This window comes from Dendrobates tinctorius, unplaced genomic scaffold (assembly GCF_039654945.1).
Source record: "Dendrobates tinctorius isolate UK_male_01 unplaced genomic scaffold, ASM3965494v1 ptg000133l, whole genome shotgun sequence".
Classification (NCBI taxonomy): Eukaryota; Metazoa; Chordata; class Amphibia; order Anura; family Dendrobatidae; genus Dendrobates; species Dendrobates tinctorius.
Window position 1 is genome coordinate 8,667,804 of NW_027361801.1, and position 18,768 is coordinate 8,686,571.

At 42.6% G+C, this 18,768-nt stretch overlaps 2 protein-coding genes across 4 annotated transcripts in view; both read left to right on the forward strand.

Moving 5' to 3' along the window:
• The window catches only part of LOC141048082 (plastin-3), a 133,200-nt gene that overhangs the window by 44,375 nt on the left and 70,057 nt on the right, over window positions 1-18,768 (forward strand). For all 3 annotated transcript variants that reach the window (XM_073543461.1, XM_073543463.1, XM_073543462.1), the window contains exon 4: window positions 6,211-6,374. In XM_073543461.1, coding sequence (XP_073399562.1) covers window positions 6,211-6,374 — 164 coding nt within the window. The remainder of the gene's footprint in view (window positions 1-6,210; window positions 6,375-18,768) is intronic.
• The window catches only part of LOC141048083 (plastin-3-like), a 320,243-nt gene that overhangs the window by 44,344 nt on the left and 257,131 nt on the right, over window positions 1-18,768 (forward strand). The window lies entirely within an intron of this gene.

Genomic DNA, 18,768 nt, shown 5'->3' on the forward strand with positions numbered 1-18,768 from the left:
CACAACATAAATGAAAACACATGCAAGTCCTTTCATGGTCTGTGGCATAGCAGGAACTGACTGGGGAAGGAATGAGAAACAGCGAGCATCAGTCATTTCATGGCACCAGAACACACTTGGAGTTTCGCCTTGGCAGAAGGCTAATTTAATAGTTCTAGCAGAACTCTGGCTCATGTTCACTGTGATCCTTAAAGAATTTTCCCTTTTACAGAAATGACACTTCGATTTATGTCTGAAATCAATACACAAAATTCAATTTCTGGGCTCCGAAGGTTCTTGGCCACCTCCTTTCTAAGCACCACCACCTTTGTGGTGGACCTAGTTTTTTCTTTTTGATGGATTGCTCCCAGGTCTATAGCTGATCACCCCAACAGCTGTAATTTTATGATTGTAACCCTGTGGTTCTCCTGCAGCGCCACTACAGGACAAAGTATTACACAATTCTCATCAAATTTAATGAATTTTCCATATAGTCTATCAATGTGCCATGTCCTCCAGACCAAGAGATCTGAGATCAGGAAGCACTCTTGCTGGATAAACTGGCATCTTCTAAACCAGGCAAACAAAGCATATCCAAGCCAAATCATCAAACCACTGGAAACGGTGGTGTAAACTTTGCTTATTGTGAGGCCATTTTTTGTCTTTTCTTGGCAGTACTAATTGAAGAAACTATAAAGTATGAAACAGTCTGCTTCCCACATCTACCCTCAGGCAGACTAATGTTAGCCCCCCCCCCCCCCCCCCCGTAACCAGCATAACAATAAAGGGGGGGACTCATGGCTGCATAAACCCTTATGTTTTTACATGATGTTTTGGTCACGATAGGGTTAACAATCTGGTCTTATGTTCTGTCAAGGCCCTGTGTCAAGCTGGAACTGGTTTTATGTGGTTCTTGGCGCTCTTTTTTAAAGCAACTGTCATTGGTCAGTTGATTTTGGCGGTTGTTTTTCTACACTATATATAGAACTGTTTATCTTATCTGTGGCATTACGTCGCTGACGGAAGAAGAGAAGATCCCGCCCTCCCTCCCCTTTTGTTAGCCGTTTCTTCTTGTCGTGATGTTCCTTTTGTGGGGAAATCGCCCTTAATTGGGTGGATTGGATTTGTTATCGGAAATATGGTGTTTTGATATGTTATGTATTGAATGGAGTATTTATTACAGAATGTGTAACCCAAAAATAAACATCACGGCCACTTTTCTGCCAATCTTATTGTCTGGAGTATTTATTTGATGTGAATGGGTTTTGTGCGGCCATGTCCGTGGTTCCTACTTTTCTGGGGTCACGCAGGATAACAGTATATTGTAATGATACCTGAACGATGGAGCCTGTCAGTGATCGTCCAAGTGCTTCTGTTCAGTTCCTGCCATCTGGAGCCGCACTAAAGCAACGATCTGTTAGCAATCCACAAAATGGCACAATGCCTTTGTGAAACGGGAGTGTTCCAAGAATGACTGACTGAAGGAAACGACTCGCAGTATGCAGCTGCAGAAATAATACTTCTGATCCATGTGGCATCTTCTAGAGTTTATTAGATTTAAAGAGTGTGTCATCGCAAAATGATGTATTTAATGCAGCCACCCCCATCACTGCCATATCACAATCATTTATTAGAAATCTTGCAACTTTTGCACCAAAGGTTTTTTTAAACTCCAACTTCCTGTTTCAGGAAATCCATGTGGATATTAGCAGCAATAAACAGCCCCCAACCATTTATTTTTGTATTGAAGCATCTAATGAGCAAGTGCAGCGTTCATTATGAAGTTAGGATGTCAGCTGTGACATCACTTATTGTAATAGGGGGATCCTGTATTCTCAGCTGTGCATAGAAGTGCTGCCTTTCATGACATGTAGCCTGCTAAAAATGTTTGGAAATAGTGTGGCCCCGATTCATCAAGACCAGCATTTTTGATTAGTGGGTGTATTGGAGTCAGAGGCTCCTGATTCATTAAGAGGTGCATCTGACAAGTGGTGTGTGTGTGTGCCTCACCACAAATCTTCAGTCTTGAATGCTGCTGAGCTGGAGTTGCCAAGCCCCTATCCCCAACATTACCTACTTTGTTAGATCTGGACACAAAATGGCGTGAGAGCGCCAAGTCACACAAATTTTAACACAGATGAGATTTGTACTACAGATTTGAAACTTTTCAAATTTTTTTTTTTTTATAAGATAATCCTTTTAATTGTCCCACCATGGGGAAATTCAGAGCATTACAGCAACAAGGCAGGAACAAGTACAGATGCATAAAGGCATTACATTGACGGTAGGTACATATACAAAAAAAAAAAAAAAAAATGTAACCGGACTGTCACAACTTTGGCTCTATCAGTTCTCTGTTTGGGTCGTTCTCCGTTTTGGACAGTGCTGGTTATACAGTCTAACTGCAGCAGGAAGGAAGGACTTTCGATAGCGCTCCCTCTCACATTTAGGATGAAGTAGCCGGTCACTGACAGTACTGCACATCTTTGTCACCGTCTCATGCATGGGATGGGAATCATTCTGCACCATGTAGCTCACCTTGGCCAGTATCCTCCTGTTCCCTACTTCCTGAACTGGGTCAAGGGGGCATCCCAGGACAGAGCTGGCCCTTCTAATCAGTTTGTCCAGCCTATTCCTGTCCCTGGTTGATATGCCACTACCCCAGCACGCCACACCAAAGAAGATGACTGATGCCACAACAGAGTTGAAGAAGGATGCAAGGAGTGCCCCTCTAACTCCGAAGGCTCTCAGCCTTCAGAGCAGATAAAACCTGCTTTGGCCCTTCCTGTACACTGCATCCAAGTGATGGGCCCAGTCAAGCTTATTATTGAGGATCACACCAAGGTACTTTTAGGTGTCGACTATCTCAATGTCATTTCCCTGAATGTTCACCACTACTGGTGGATTTTTGCTCTTGCGAAAGTCCACCACCAATTCCTTGGTCTTCCCGGAATTAATCCTAAGGTGGTTCCTCTGACACCACTCCACAAAAGCTTGTTTAGTATCTCTGTACTCTTTTCATCTCTTCCTGTGATGAGGCCTACTATTGCAGAGTCATAAGAATACTTCTGCAAGTAGCAGCTAGATGAGTTGCACCTAAAATCCGCAGTGTACAGTGTGAAGAGAAAAGGGGCAAGAACTGTACCTTGAGGTGCCCCTGTATTGCAGATCACCGTGTCTGACACACTGTCCCGAACCTTTACAAACTGAGGTCGCTTCGTGAGGTAGTTAAGGATCCAGGTGGAGAGTTGGAGGTCCACACCAACAAGGCCCAGCTTGTCTCTCAGTAGACCTGGCTGTATGGTGTTAAAAGCACTAGAGAAATCGAACATTATTCTCAGTGTTCCCAGGTTTCTCCAGGTGAGAGAGAGTCCTATCTAGAAGGTGGATAATGGCGGCAGCCACACCAATGCCCGGCCTGTAGGCAAACTGGAGAGAGTCCATATCCGAGCTCACTAGAGGACGGAGACGTGTGAGAACCAATCTCTCTAATTCCTTTATCAGGTGTGATGTCCATGCTACAGGTCTATAGTCATTAAGGTCTTTCGGATAAGGTTTCTTCGGAACTGGTACCACCTGGTTATGCCAGAATTGTGGTGTTAGCTTTGATTTAAGCCTTAATAGTCCAAAATGTTGTCAGTGACACGTGTGTAAATTGCAAAAATACAATTTTTTTTTTTTAAAATGTAATATTGAAAAAAAACTTTTCTAATACATGTAACACAATCCCTTTTAAAAAGTTTGTTTCTGTACTTTGCAACACATTTTTTGCTGTTTAGCGGATTACAATGCCGAATTCAGGAGAGCAGCAGCATTTACACAAAGTAAAAATATTCCATATTTATGGCAAAGTGACCGTTTCTCATTTACATCAATGTATTGTCAATGATTCAAATCTGGAGTGGTGCTCCAAATCAAGAGGCGCTCTGTGTAACCCCTTCTCACGTTCACCCAAAAATTAGGATTCTGGACGCAGGAACTTTGCTATTAAGTAAGAATTCCTAAATTATGTGTATGATAATGGGTTGGCCTGTATAGTGTGGACAACCTGTTTACCACGTGCTCACGGACGGTGATCGTTGCCAGTTCTGTAATCTAGATGACGTGTTCTATGGGGGATTATTGCCTTTTATTATGGTTCCTCTTGCATTATGTATGTTTTATTTGCAGCCACAAGAATAGCAGCCACAAGACTAGCGCCGTCTGAGACCAGGGAGATCGTAAATGTTTAATGTGTCAAGTGTCCACGGCAGGATGAACATCCAGATCCTTAATGAGAACATAACCTAAGTGAAATAACAATTTGGTGAAGACAGTCGAAGGCCTGGTGACTCCTTCCCTGGAAAATCCATTAGTGGACTTTGGTGCTAATATTTCCTTACATAATGTATCCTGCACATTGCTGAATCAGGCACTGGAGGAACCTCTTTTTCTGGAACTTTTCCTCACATCCTGTTTTCAGGCTATTTCAGGTGCATACTTTTAGGAAGCCAAGTCATGGCGCAGTCTTCCCCTCCAGTCACCTGTGAGCTGCCATTCTGCCCAGTTTGACTTAACACCGTTCTAAATGGGCATGGAGTGCAGTGACATGTGTTTGGAAACTGTGAGAATGACCCCGGGGCTCCCCCCTATTTTTTTTGCCTGCTGAAATGAAAAAGGAATTTATTTTTCCAGACGAAGAACATGTGTTTGCATTCAGGAAGGTACATGAGTGACCCAGCGTAAACCCTCCGAGGGCTCGGGCAGTATTTAGTTACTGAATATTCGAGAGTTTCGTATAAACAAGCTTTCTTGGTGCCTTTTCTTACAGGCTTCCGATAGTTTAGTCTAGTCTATAATTATTATTACCGTAGTTGTCTGTATATTATTCAGGAATGGGCACAATATGGAAGACTTTACCAGCAAAACGGCCCCTCACATTGCACACTTGATGTTTTTAGCACCTTTTGTTGAACGCAACCCAAAAATGTACTAGTCGGGAGCGATTTTTGTGCATTAGGGAAAGGTCTATTCACCTGATACTGGCAGTGTACTTTTAGCATCTATGTAGGTCTCTCACCCCGAGCTTATCCATGTATTTGTATTAGCCCAATGGAGAAAAAAGGTTATTTTGTCATCTTGCTGGCATGCATCCATGTACAGGAAAAATATCAAATGGCATTGTAGGCTCTTATTGCACATCATTGTAGATACTTAAAATACATAATACTCTTATTGTACACTTGTTTTTTCATTTTATGGATTTGCTACTTAATATGAATCACTTCTATACAGGAAGATCCATCATAAATGACAGCTCAACAATTTACGGTACTTGTGTTTCGGCTCCTAGGAATTTTTAGTAGCAGCAGGCCCTCCTTTATATGAACACTTTTGAGGAACTTATTTTTATTTAAATGTGTCAATTTAGTTCTGAAAGTATTTTTTTGCAATTGGGTTTCATTAAAAATGTTAGTTTGTTTTCTATACCCTCTATTACATTTTCTATTGCTGGCTGCAGAATGAGTTGGCCAAGAATCTGTCTGTGAGGTAATTCGGACAGTTTGTGTGTCTTCTACTGCGCGTCTCAGCTGATTTATGATAACGTGAATGTTCAGCTCGTGATGAATTAAAATCCTAGGACGGGCTCAGTAACAGATTTCTAGGTAACCTCATTCTGCAGCCAGAATTAAACCAGAGTCTAAGGGCAGATGCAGACCACCATTTTCTCTCCATCCGAGAAAGTCGGTCCACTTATGCAAAACACACTTAGATCAGAGTGCGTTTAGCCTTGGGGACTCAAACATATTATTTGAGCACACGATAGTTTCTCGGTTAGCACCCGCGCATGCTCCGATAACACCTTATCCAAGCACGTTGGCGCATCATTAGTAACAATGTCTATTACTTTGTGTAACGTTGTCTTGGGGTTCGTGCACACGACTAATTTTCTTGGATGAGTTCTATTTGTGGTTTTCACGGATGACACTCGTGCCTATGATATTTTCTTGGGCAGTGCACACATCCGCGGAAGATTATCAGAGACCTGTGTGAGTATGGAATCAAAATTGGCAATGCAAGTCTATGGGGACATAAAAACAAAATCGTGACATCAAGAAGAAATTGCATCAGGCCACCAAACTCATGAGCTGGTCCGGCTGATGGCGATGTCCTTAATGCAAGATTGATTCAAAGTGTTTTTTCTTTTATATGTCATAATTTTCTCCAACTCTTTGCTTGTTCCGGCTGTAGATTTGGATAGCAATGGATACATATCAGATTATGAGCTCCAGGATTTATTTAAAGAAGCCAACCTTCCTCTTCCCGGATACAAGGTGCGAGAGATCGTCCAGAAGCTGATGACCGAGGGTGATAAGAATAAAGATGGGAAGATTGGCTTTGAAGAGTTTGTTTTTGTGAGTATGACCGATTCCATACGTTGTATCCTTTGTCGCCTGCTGTCCTTCCTTCTGTTTCAAAGATTTGCCAGAAAACAGAGCATTGTATTTGACCAGATAAATAGCCGGAAAATGCAGCGTAAGAGGAAGGAGAAACTGCTGTTATCCCTGCAGTGTTTGGTTGTGTATGTGCAGCTGACATACAATCATGACACACACACACACACACTCTCTCTCTCTCTCTCTCTCTCTCTCTCTCTCTCTCTCTCTCTCTCTCTCTCTCTCTCTCTCTCTCTCTCTCTCTCTCTCTCTCTCTCTCTCTCTCTCTCTCTCTCTCGAGTTGGAGGATGAATTCCGTAAAAATTCTAAAATGACACATGCCTCTTGAAAGATGTCACATTTCTGTCTTAAAAAATCTGACTTATTCCAACTTTCCACCATTAATTTGGAGGCAATTAAAGTGGAACTAATCAAGGTATATAAAGTAAACTGTTAAATGTGATGTGGCCATTTTTGCCTTAGGTGTCCAACTTTTCTGACATCTAGGTGACACTACCCTTTTTTTTTTTTTTTTTTTCTTTTCTCGTCCCTTTTTAAAAATTGACTATCAGTGCAGAAGGTGTCAAACCTTTCTTTTTTTTTTTTTTTTTCTTTTCTCGTCCCTTTTTAAAAATTGACTATCAGTGCAGAAGGTGTCAAACCTTTCTTTTTTTTTTTTTTTTTTTTTTTCTATATGCTATTAACACCCAAGCTGGTGTAAACTGGTGACTGACCCGTGTGTGCTTCCTGGGCTGATGTAGTGTCTGGGACTGTTTACCATTGTTCTGAGAGGAGTAGTCCACTTATATGTTGTGGTTACCGTTGACATGTGTTGGCATCGTTCACTCCGGTGATCTTCTAGTACATTGTGGAGTTTATTTTCGGGGTTAGTAAACCTTGCAGGAGATCTGTATCATGGCTAAGTGTTTTGGGTTTGAGCTGGGAAATGTTCTTACAAAGCTTTAACTCTTTTTAGTCACACAATGCCAAATAAAATGCGTTCATAGTAGACACCCGTAAACTTTCCATCCTTTGTATTGGATCACTGATATACAAGTCAAATATATTTATTGCTGGTTACTTCATATATTGCTTAATGAATGAACTGTAGCGTGCTAATAATCTCTATCTGGAGAACCCAAAGATCATGTTAGCAGTAGACCCATCTCGTATACAGTCTTCTCGTACAACTCGTGACTAGGTTGTATGGAGGTCGCATAACTTCCTGCAGGCTAACATAACTAATGCTGTTGGATTACACAGAATTTGTACTCAGATGAGTCACTCATATTTTTTTTATTTTTTTACCTCCAAAAGAATCAATATCCTCACCAATCCCCCTAGCAGCTTTCCTGCTTTTTGGTCCCATCTCGATATGCAAACAATATTCACTCCGACAATCCCTGTTCCCACTGTGGCCTGATTGCCTGAACTGGCATTTTAGGTGTGTTGAGATGGCGAGCAGGAAACTGAGGCAAGCGGACCCCACATTCAATGGTATTGGACCACTGAACCTTCATTTATCATTTGATGGCACAAAATATATCAGACTACACTGGCCAATATTGGATTTTTTTCAGCCGATGGGCAGTGCTGATCATTGGCAGTAAAAATCCAAAGTGCTGAGTCTGTGTTCAGAAAAATTACAAACTTACATCTGGTCAACTGTTAGTCGAAAAAATCACCAGTTTTGGTGAAAATCAATCTTTTTTTTTTTTTTTTTTTTTAATCTAAATGTACATGAACTCCGTGAGGGTAAGAAAAAAAAAAAAAGCCATAGGGTATTTGTGATAGTGAGAATCCATTCTTTTCTTTTTGTGTTGGCCCAGTTAAAAATTTTGTGTTTCCTGTTGGACAATTACTTTTTAATGGAAATCTGTCACCTATATTTTTTTTTTTTTTTACTATAAGCTGCGGCCACTGCCATCAGGGGCTTATCTACAGCATTCTGCCCCCGATGTAACCTGAAAGAAAAACAAGTTAAATTATACTCACCCAGGGGCGGTCTGGGTCTGATGGGTGTTGTGGTCCAGTCCGGCATCTCCCATCTTCTAGCGATGACGTCCTCTTCTTTGCTTCCCGTCGCGGCTCCTGCCGGGAGAGGTCAGAGGTCCGGCGCCTGCACACTGCAGTGCTCTGCCATCAACCGGGCAGAGCAGTGCGCCGGAGCCGCGACTGGAGGCAAAGAGGACATCATCGATGGAAGGCACTGGACCGCGACACCTATCTGACCCGGACCGCCACCGGGTCAGTATAATAGAATTCGTTTTTCTTCCTTTTAAGGTTGCATCGGGGGCTTGTCTACAGCATTGAAGAATGCTGTAGATAAGCCCCTGATGGCAGTGGCCGCATCTTAGTCGAAAAAATAGGTGACAGGTTCCCTTTAAGGTTTTATCCAAAAGTTAATACCTCTACTGTTTGTTTTTCTCTTGTGCATTTTGTTTGTTTTTGCTCATTGATGTCCCCATATTTTGTTTGTTGGTGGTTTTTCCGTTTTCTTTTTTTCTTACGTCTTATTTTTTCTTCCTGTTTTTCTTTCCATTCGCTTATTTCTTGTGTTGATGACCTGTTGACTTTGAGTTCTGGGGTTATTTTTTAACTAATCTGTAACTCCTGTGTGGTCGTCACCTTCTTGTGGTGGCTTGCACACTTCTAAGGGTACCTCTGGCAGATTTGTTGCAGAAAATTGTGCAACTGTTTCATTCAGCTGAATTGTGTTAGTTGGTGAAATCATCCCATTCGAACTATATTTAATATGCATTTTCTGGTACAAATCTGCTGCATGTGAACATACCCTTTGTATATTATGTGTCTCTACCATTCAGTGATCTGTAGGTGTAACTGCAAATTTTAAATAATTCTTCTTCACTTAACTTTCGTAAAATGACATATGTCTGTCAGATTTCAAACATGATTCATTTTTACACTTTATGTGCCAGACTAAAAAAAAAAAGTGCAGCCTAGTGTTTGGAAAGCATTCTCCACATGTCTTCAATCTTAAGGTGTTTTCAGTGTTTTTGTTGCGTTTGAGGAGGATTTGGGGGTTTCCATCAATTTCTCCTCCAAATGGTCCTTAAAAAAAACAAACAAAAAAACAAAAAAAACAAAACAAATCCTTTAGAAAGGTCAATGTGATCCTTGACTACTAGATTAAATTTCTGTATAAAAAAAGCCATTTAAAACTAGATACAAAAGTAGGTAGCCCTTTTTCTTTTCCAGTTGACCCTGGAGCAGGATTTTGAGTTGATTGACATATATTTGTGGGGGGAAAGGTGGATGGAGTCACTTGCTGATGGACAGCATGCACTGTAAGCAGGAACAGACAGTGGACCCCAAATATTTAATGATGGGGGGAAAAAAATATGAAAAAAAGTTATACAGAAAGTTTTCCCACAATACAATATATCTGCTAATGTTGCCTGGTAAAATAGTGCCTGTAAATTAGACAGCATGCCCAATGTCACCTGTTCCCCGTCAAGTTAGAATATTGATGGAAACTTTTGAACCTTTGAAACTCTTCACTCATTGATTAGATTGGACCTGGCCCTCCTTTGACATTTTGAACCTCATACCCAGTACACAAGACATGTGGGTGTGGAGGAAGAGCAGCATCTTTCATAAGTTTAATTAAAAGTTTGCTCCCATTTCTGTTGGCCGCATCGTATAAAGCCATATACAGTGAGCTTGTCTTGGCCTGTAGTAATATCTAATATATAAAGCTCAATGTTGGTGTGTATGTCCGGGATTGGCATCCGCACCGTTGCAGCCACAAAATTTTGCAGTAACACGTCTGGACCCCGAGAGCGTCATAGGCTATGTTGTGAGGCAAAATTTTAACCCCGCGCTTTCCAATTCACCAAACAATTTTGCCCCTATCTACATAATGGGGGGGGGGGGGGGGGGGAAGTGAAAGGAAAAGTGTTGGAGGCAAATTGACAGCTGCCAGATGTGAACAAGGGGGACTTAAACAATGAGAGCGATGGCGCCAAAGAGTATATACCGTACAGTTGCTAAGGTAGGGCCCTGACATGGGATACTCGCCACACACGGGGATATGAACACACACAAAATGCGCCACACACTACCACGTGCTTCACCACATATACCACCATCAGCACAGATTTCGCCACATAAAAGTCGAAACACAAAAGTCGCCACTCAAAACTCGCCACGCTGTCCCAGAGCTGTTAAAAGATGAAAAATGAGCTGTGATTGGTTGCGATCAGCAACAGTTTTCTTTGTAGACAGTTGTGGTAACTGAGGCCTATTATTCTTATCATTTCTATGGTGTTATCGTCCTTCTGTAAACCTGGAAACAACACTATTTATTACCGTGCCGACACAGACCACCCTCTGACACAGACTGCAGGGGGAGCCCAGTATCACACAGGGTAGGATTAGGTACACGGCTCAGCAGTCAGTATCACACAGGATAGGATTAGATACACGGCTCAGCACACAGTATCACACAGGATAGGATTAGATACACGGCTCAGCACACAGTATCACACAGAATAGTATTAGATACACGGCTCAACAGTCAGTATCACACAGGATAGTATTAGATACACGGCTCAGCACACAGTATCACACAGAATAGTATTAGATACACGGCTCAGCTGACAGTATAACACAGGATGGGGTTAGATGCACGATTTTTATGTGCAATATAATCATTATAATTTGTTGGTTACTATGCCCAGGCAACGCCAGGCTCTTCAGCTAGTATGTAATAAACAATGAGCACGGAACTATTGTTTTTTCTGTAATCCTTTTCACCCAGGATGTATTTATGCATAGTGGAAACATTTCAATATTACGGCTTTGAAAAACCAGCAATTTCCTAATGTTCTCTGCAGGGTCACACTAAACATCATGCCTGCCTGTATCCTGTTGGCCCTACTGTCAGGTTATGGGTTACCGCCGATCTGTATTTGCTTGGTGTTGATGCAGATTCCCAGCCCTGTGGCTTATTATTTGATCTCTTATGTGAGCAATTTGGAGATTATGGAATTGTTAGCTGTGCAATTAATGAAGTGATCATTTTATCCTATCCACATTTGCCTCCATATTTTGATTTGAGCTGTTTTGCAAATGTTCTTGTCTTCATTTTGTGTCCGCGTCTCCTCTTCTGACTCCATGATAACAGACTAGAAACAAACCTGTGTAGTCTGCTCCGGCTCTCATGTTTCCTTTGATCTATGCCCAATGTCTAGCTATATTACAGTTGATGGATGAATAGGGGAGAGATGCATGATACAAGAGCTGGATTAGTCTGTACAGTCGTTGTAGGCTGTTACCGTAGAGACAAATTGGTGATCAGAGGAGCTGTTGACACAAAACGAGATGTTTGTTTAGGACCATGCATGTGCTGTAGGAAATAAGCCCTACTTGTTTCATCACATGCATTGTGATTTTTAGCTGTGCACACACCTGTGGCATTGTCTGACGCACGTGTGTGTGTGTTGTCACTGAGCATGAGATATTGCATGTGATGTGAAGAATTGCTCCAGACATTCAGTGACAGAATGGAGGGTTTGTCTGCAGCATTGTCCTCACAAATGTGTCACAATGGATGTCTTCTCGGCTTTGCAGTTTGTTCTGTGAGCGGAGAGATGGGATAAAGTAGTACATGGACAGCCTGGAAGTAAAAAGGGCACTGTAATATATATTAACCCACTATTAAATCTAATCTAAGCTGAGGTGTAATTGATTAGATTCATACTTGCAGGCCCAAACCAAAGTCTGAGGAAGCTCTACTGAGAACCAATCTGATGTCTTGGAGATTCATGAAAGAGGGAAGTTTTTTTTTTTTTTTTTTTTTTTTTTGTCATAAAATAAATATTACAAATTATATATAATTTTTAATTGTGTGATGGATATATTATATACATCAGTTTATTTTTGCCTCCTGATGAGCCTCATATGGTGAAACGCATAGAAGTTGCAAGCCATTGATCTGATTAGTACCCCCTCGTGCTGGCTTTCCTTATTATCATATGCTGTCCCCACATATGTGTTGTCCCAGACCTGTGGGATATGCTCCTGTTATTATGGGGCCTTGTGTTCCTTTGCATTTAGTAACGCTCTTCTGGGGGTGGCATATCTGTCGTGCAGGTATACCTAGGGTTCCAACCTCTGCTGGTAGGCAGGTGTTTAGATAAGGGCCTGTATCGTAGGTTGAACGTAGAGTGCACTTATTTAAATTGTGGTGGTTTTGTTCTTTGAACATTATATGTCTTTAAGTTGGTTTCATTAAAAACTGTTTTATTTCTATTTTCGGGGCCCTTTTATGCAGGTAAATGTCAAATTGAACCCCTTACTCTTTTCCCCATTTTCGACCTTCAGATTAGCTAATTTTTTTCATAGTGGCTAACTCCCTTAAAGGGATTGCCTTATTGTCTGGAGAGCGCTGCTGCCCATGTTTCTGCTTGATGGGAGGCTTGTACTACTGATTGACAGTTCAGACCAGTGGCATCATCAGTCTGCTGCGATCTCCCATACTGTAGAGACTGCTTTACCTCTGTAGCGTCGGAGGATCAGTGTTTCACTCGAGCTTGCCTGGTTGGGAGCTAACAGTGTGCTCTGGCGATAAGTCAGCTTCTCATGTTAGGCCACCACTTCTAGACTGCAACAGTGGCTGATTATTCTAGGATTCCAAGCCGTAAACAAAAAAGAAAATGCAATCTTTAACAGATGGTGTTTTTTTTTTTTTTTTCTTGACAAGTAAATTGATTTTTTTTTTTTTTAATTTACCCAATAGTGTACATGAAACTAACCCTTTAAAGCTTCGGACTATCCAAGTAGTAGTGCAGCAGCAAAAGTCAATATGTTGATTATCAGTAAGTAGAAGTAAAACAGTAAGCATCTGCATCTAGCCAAATGTGTGAGATTATATATAACGATCCCGAAGGAAATAATGCAATATTGTCGCCCAGTAAATCCTTTGTGTGAAAGTGCTGTCCCTTTTGTTACAGGTGGTAAATAATGTAACCGTTGGAACTGCACATATGGCAGGTACACTAATCCATGGTGCTCAGCCTCCTGGCATCAGACGCACACAGCAAAAGTGCTTGCAGGGCTTGTTGCCTCTCGGCCACCAGTGACTACTGGCTGGTAATGTGCTTCTGCTGACTACATAAGCATGGTCTTTGCCTGCAATGCTTGTGGAATATTCCATGAAACGATCCGTCTTTTGTCTCGTGTTAAGCCTACAGTGAAAACAAACACAGAACATGTTGGTTTTCAGAGAGGAATATATCGCTGTTTGCATTAAGCACAGGCTTAAAAATTTACTTTTAAAAAAATGCAAATTTGCACCGTTTTTGTCCATGACATTTAAGCTTTCATTAGTACTGTATAGTTACATATTCTTATCGCGTAGTCATCTTCATTTTTAAACTAGTTTTTTAAAATATTGCTTATGTTTCTGCAAACTTGGTATCAATTAATAGTACTTGAAGCTTTTTAATATACGGTACTGTGGCAGAGACGTTTTTTTTTTTTTTTCATTCATGAACCACTTGAACCTCTCAACATCCCATGCCTCCTTTACTCCTCATTCACTTTGAAAATGTCTACTCTGTTCTGCTCAAGAGGTCACTGAGGGTTCAATTTAGTTTCCTACAGTTTTTTTTTTTTTTTTTTTTTTTGAAAATTGAGTAGCATGTAAAAGACTCATTCTGCTGCTGTTTTTTAGCAAGTGTTTAGTTTTACCTTAAAGTGTATTCACAGTTACACTGCTCACTACTGCTGTATGATGTTGCTTCTGTGTGTGTTTGGAGAACAAGAATCTGAACGGTTTTGCCAGATGGCTCTAGTTTCAGAGCTATTTAAACGGAACCTGTCAGCAGGGTTATGCATAGTAACCTACACAGAGTGTCAGGTCAGCACTGTTATACTGAATCAAATGATGCCTTGGTTGAAATCTGTCTTGTGGCTGTTAATCTTTATTTTCAGTTTTGTGTTAATGATATGCTCGTGTCCTAAGGCGTGGCTGGTGTATGTGGTTCTCTGATTATATATTCATAATGCAGACTGCTGACTGATCCCTCACTGATGTGCCCCCTAGTTTGCATAATGAAGACCATCACGTCCTGAATAAAATTAAAAAAAAAAAAAAAAAAAAAAACTTCTGCAGGCAAGTGACAGCTGTGGCACCTGCGCTGCAACATAATCGTATGGTTACTCTGCACATAATCCCTTTTGCAGATTTACTTAAGCGAGGGGAATAAGTCATTTTGAAAATGGTGCATGCGCAGTAGCAGCTATCGGTTTTTATACAAATCCAATAGCTGCTGTTGCGCAGGTCCCAGCCTTAGTCCACCAAGATGGAGCTGCCCACGCAGTAGCAGCTTTCGGAGATCAGTGACCTGTCAGCAGTCTGCATTATAAATATATAATCAGAGCACCACATACATGAACCCTGCCTTGGGACACGAGCATATCATTAACACAAAACTGAAAATAAAGATTAAGAAACAGCCACAAGACAGATTTCGTCAAACAAGGTGTCATTTTATTCAGTATAACGGTTCCATTCTGACACTGCGTAGGTTACTATGCACAATCCTGCTGGCAGGGGCACTTTAAAGCACCACGCCAGCTTATTTTTTTTCTTTTATTGCACCACTGGAGTGGTTCTTTAAATAACAAAACCCCTGTCCTCGGTCTGATACTTAAATGTTGCCTTTCATTCTTTTCCAGCATCACTTCGGTCAGTCTCTGGTGAAAAATGACCTGCTGGCATGCTCAAGTGTCTGCTGATGGACGCAGGAGGTGACCTTTTCAATAAGTCCGAGAGCCTCTTTGTGGCTCTCATTGACTTGTATTGAGAGCTTGCGACGTAACTTCTGACTTCTGGACAGTCAGAATTTACCGGCCCAAGATGGCGCCGCTGGATAATAGCGGTGTCTATAAAAGGTGAAGCTTCCGTAAGGTGTGTATAATAACCAGCGCTGGCAACTTACATTTGAAGTGCCACTCCAGGCTGAACCCCCTACCCCCTGCTGAAGTGGTGCGTTTCAATTCAGCACTCTCAAAATACCCAGAATCCATTCAAAAAAACCTTATCACTAGAGTTGAGCGAAACGGGTCGAAAAAATTCAAAAGTCGCAGACTTAAGCCAAAGTCGGGTTTCATAAAATGAAACCCGACCTTAGTGTGAGGTTGGCCACGAGGTCGGCGACTTAAGCGCCAAAGTCGCGTTTCAAAAGATGCTTTAGCTCCCTTTTTCAGCCAATCAGGAAGAACGGACACTGTGGGCAACGTGATGACATGGGCAATGGTCACCACCATCTTGGAGAAGGGCATGCAAGTGATTGGCTTGCTTTGTGGGGCGTCACAGGGGGTATAAAAGGGCGTGCACGCCGACCGCCATGCTAGTCATGCTGATCTCAGAATAGGGAGAGCTGCTGCTGCTGATTCTGTAGGGAGAGCGTTAGGCAGGCAAAAAGAAAAAAAAAAAAAAACTGCTTCTGCTGATAGCGCTGTAGTTACTGTGCGGTGAAAGGTGAAGATTGCAGCGCTAGTGGTGACTAGCCTGCCTTTTAAGGCTAGCTGCACACACACTGGTGTTCAAACTGTTTTTTAAAAGCAATCCAAATTTTATTTTGTCCTGGTGAGGTACTGAGCGTTCATTTTTTTCACACACCGTACAGCGGTGTACGCTCCTCACCCAGTACCGTGTAACGGCTGTTATCACGGCCAAATTGAAGCTATCTACGTGTGTGACTCTGTAAGGAAAAGCCGAGGAGTTTGTCCGTTCTTACAGACCTACGCCTTATAGTTTTGTCCGTTTTTCAAACAGTTTAGTATATTTGCTGTTTGATTACATTCAAAACTAGAGAGACAGCGTGCGTCAGTCCGTATTCAAAAACACGGAGCTTGACAATTTTACATACACCGTACAGCAGTGTACATGCACGTTCCTCTCACAGTACCGTGTAACGGCTGTTATCACGGCCAAATTGAAGCTATTTAAGTGTCTCTGTAAGGAAAATCCGAGGAGTTTGTCCGTTCTTACAGGGAGATTACAATTCTGCCCAATTCTATATACACATTGTAGTTTGTCATACACTAGGCAATTTCTGCCTGTCAGATTGCAGTGTAATATACACAGGTCCTGACAGAATCCAACTGTGTCCTGAAGTCTAGAGAGATTCAAATTCTCCCCATTAATATATACACCGTGTACCTTGTTTTACAGTACCATATAGTTGGTGTTTTTTTTGGGTATATTTTCCCCAAATATGAGGAAGTGTGGTGGAAGAGTCCGTGGAAGTGGGTGGGGGTTGGCAGCTGGTAATGGTGTTGGTGGTGAATCTGCTGGTAGTGGCAAAATAGCACCTAATGCAGGCGGTGTTTAGCCTGCGTCATTGTCTAGCTCCACAAGGCCTCGAAGGCTCCCTTTTCTGGGAGTAGGTAAACCGCTTTTAAAGCCGGAGCTTCAAGAACAAGTTTTGGCTTACATTGCTGACTCAGCCTCCCACTCTATTGCCTCCTCTTCTGAAGTTTTAAAAAATAAAACCACTGAGTTGTCATTGGAGGCTCATTGTCATGAACCACACCTTTCCTTGTGTCCTTCACCCCAACCAAAATTGAAGGATGCGACAGGCCACACAACAATTACTCCATGGAGCTGTTTTCACATACCATGCCTGGGTTATCAAGTCAAATCATGAATTACCCAGGCCAAGATGAATCTGACATGGAGTGCACTGATGCACAGCCACTGATAGATGATTCTGCTGATACATTCACTCAGAGCACTACATTGTCCTCGCAGTGTACTGAGGCAGAATCTGACCCTGATGAAACTCAGGTGCCCCTTCCCGCATACTATACCACCATACACGGTGACACAGAGGAAGGTGCACATGACATTGAAGAGGAGGTGATGGCTGACCCAGTTGTTGACCCAGATTGGCATCCATTGGGGAAGAGGGTGCCGCTGCCAATAGCTCAGAAGAGGAGGAGGAGGAGCATCGACATCACAACAGCTATTATCTGGCAGGCCCGGAGCAGTCCAAAAACAGGTTACAAAAACCAAGAGTTGCAGGACAGCTTGGCCAGACAGTCAAAATAGCACAGCGTGCAAGGCCTCAAAATGTCTTCATTAGTAGGAAGAGTGCAGTGTGGCACTTTTTTGAGCAAAATCCTAATGATCAGGCAAAGGTAATCTGTAAGAAGTGCGCAAAGACCTTTAGCTGAGGGAAAAATCTGAGAAATTTGAATACCAGTTACATGCTAAGACATTTAACCACCTTGCTCTTGCAAGCGTGGACGGACTACCAAACCTCACGTACCACATGTGCAACTGCTCCCAAAGAAGGTAGTCAGCAACACTACATTGTTTCCACCACTGTAAGACCACCGGTTAGCACACCACCAGCAGCAAATGTTGAGTTGTCGTCGCAAGGGCAAATCAGTCAGGGAATCACACTGTTATTGCAGCGAGAGACTGAATCTAGGCCATCAGAAACAACACCAACTCCATCACCATCATCAACCCTCTCTCAGTCCGCCATGTCCACCGCTAGTTCGACCATATGCAGCTCTCAAGTCCAGCTCACCCTTCCAGAGACTGAGTAGGACAAGAAAGTACTCATCCTCTCATCCGCGTACACTGGGTTTGAACGCCCACATTGCCAAACTAATCTCGTTAGAGATGATGCCCTATCGGTTGGTTGAAAGTGCAGCTTTCTGCGAACTCATGGCCTACGCAGTACCACGCTATGACCTACCCATTCGCCACTTTTCTCGCAAAGCCATCCCAGCCCTCCACCTTCATGTGAAAGACCGCATTGTACATGCACTCAAGCAATCAGTGAGTGGAAAGGTGCACCTCACAACTGATGCATGGTCCAGTAGGCATGCCCAGGGCCGTTACGTGTCCATCACTGCGCACTGGGTTAATGTGGTGGATGCAGGGTCCACAGGGGACAGCGGTGGTGGGACAGTGCTGCCTAGCCCACGGTATAGGAAACAATTGGCTGTAGGCGTTCGACCCTCCTCCTCCAGAAGCGAAAGCTCGTCCACAGAACGCAGTCGCACGAGCACTCCATCCACAGCTGCCAGTGTTGCACACGAGGTGTCCCCCTATCGATCAGCTAGTGGAAAGCGTCAGCAGGCTGTGTTGAAGATGATGTGTTTGGGCAACAGACACACTGCGGAGGTACTGGCCGACTACTTTCAGTGACAAACTGAGTCATGGCAGGGCAGTCTACATCTTGAGGCAGGCAAGGTAGTTGGTGATAACGCCGAAATTTTGTAGCAGCCATAGCCCTTTCAAAACTCGCACACATACCTTGCCTGGCTCACACCTTGAACCTGGTGGTGCAGTGCTTCCTCAATAATTTTCCGGAGTTAACAG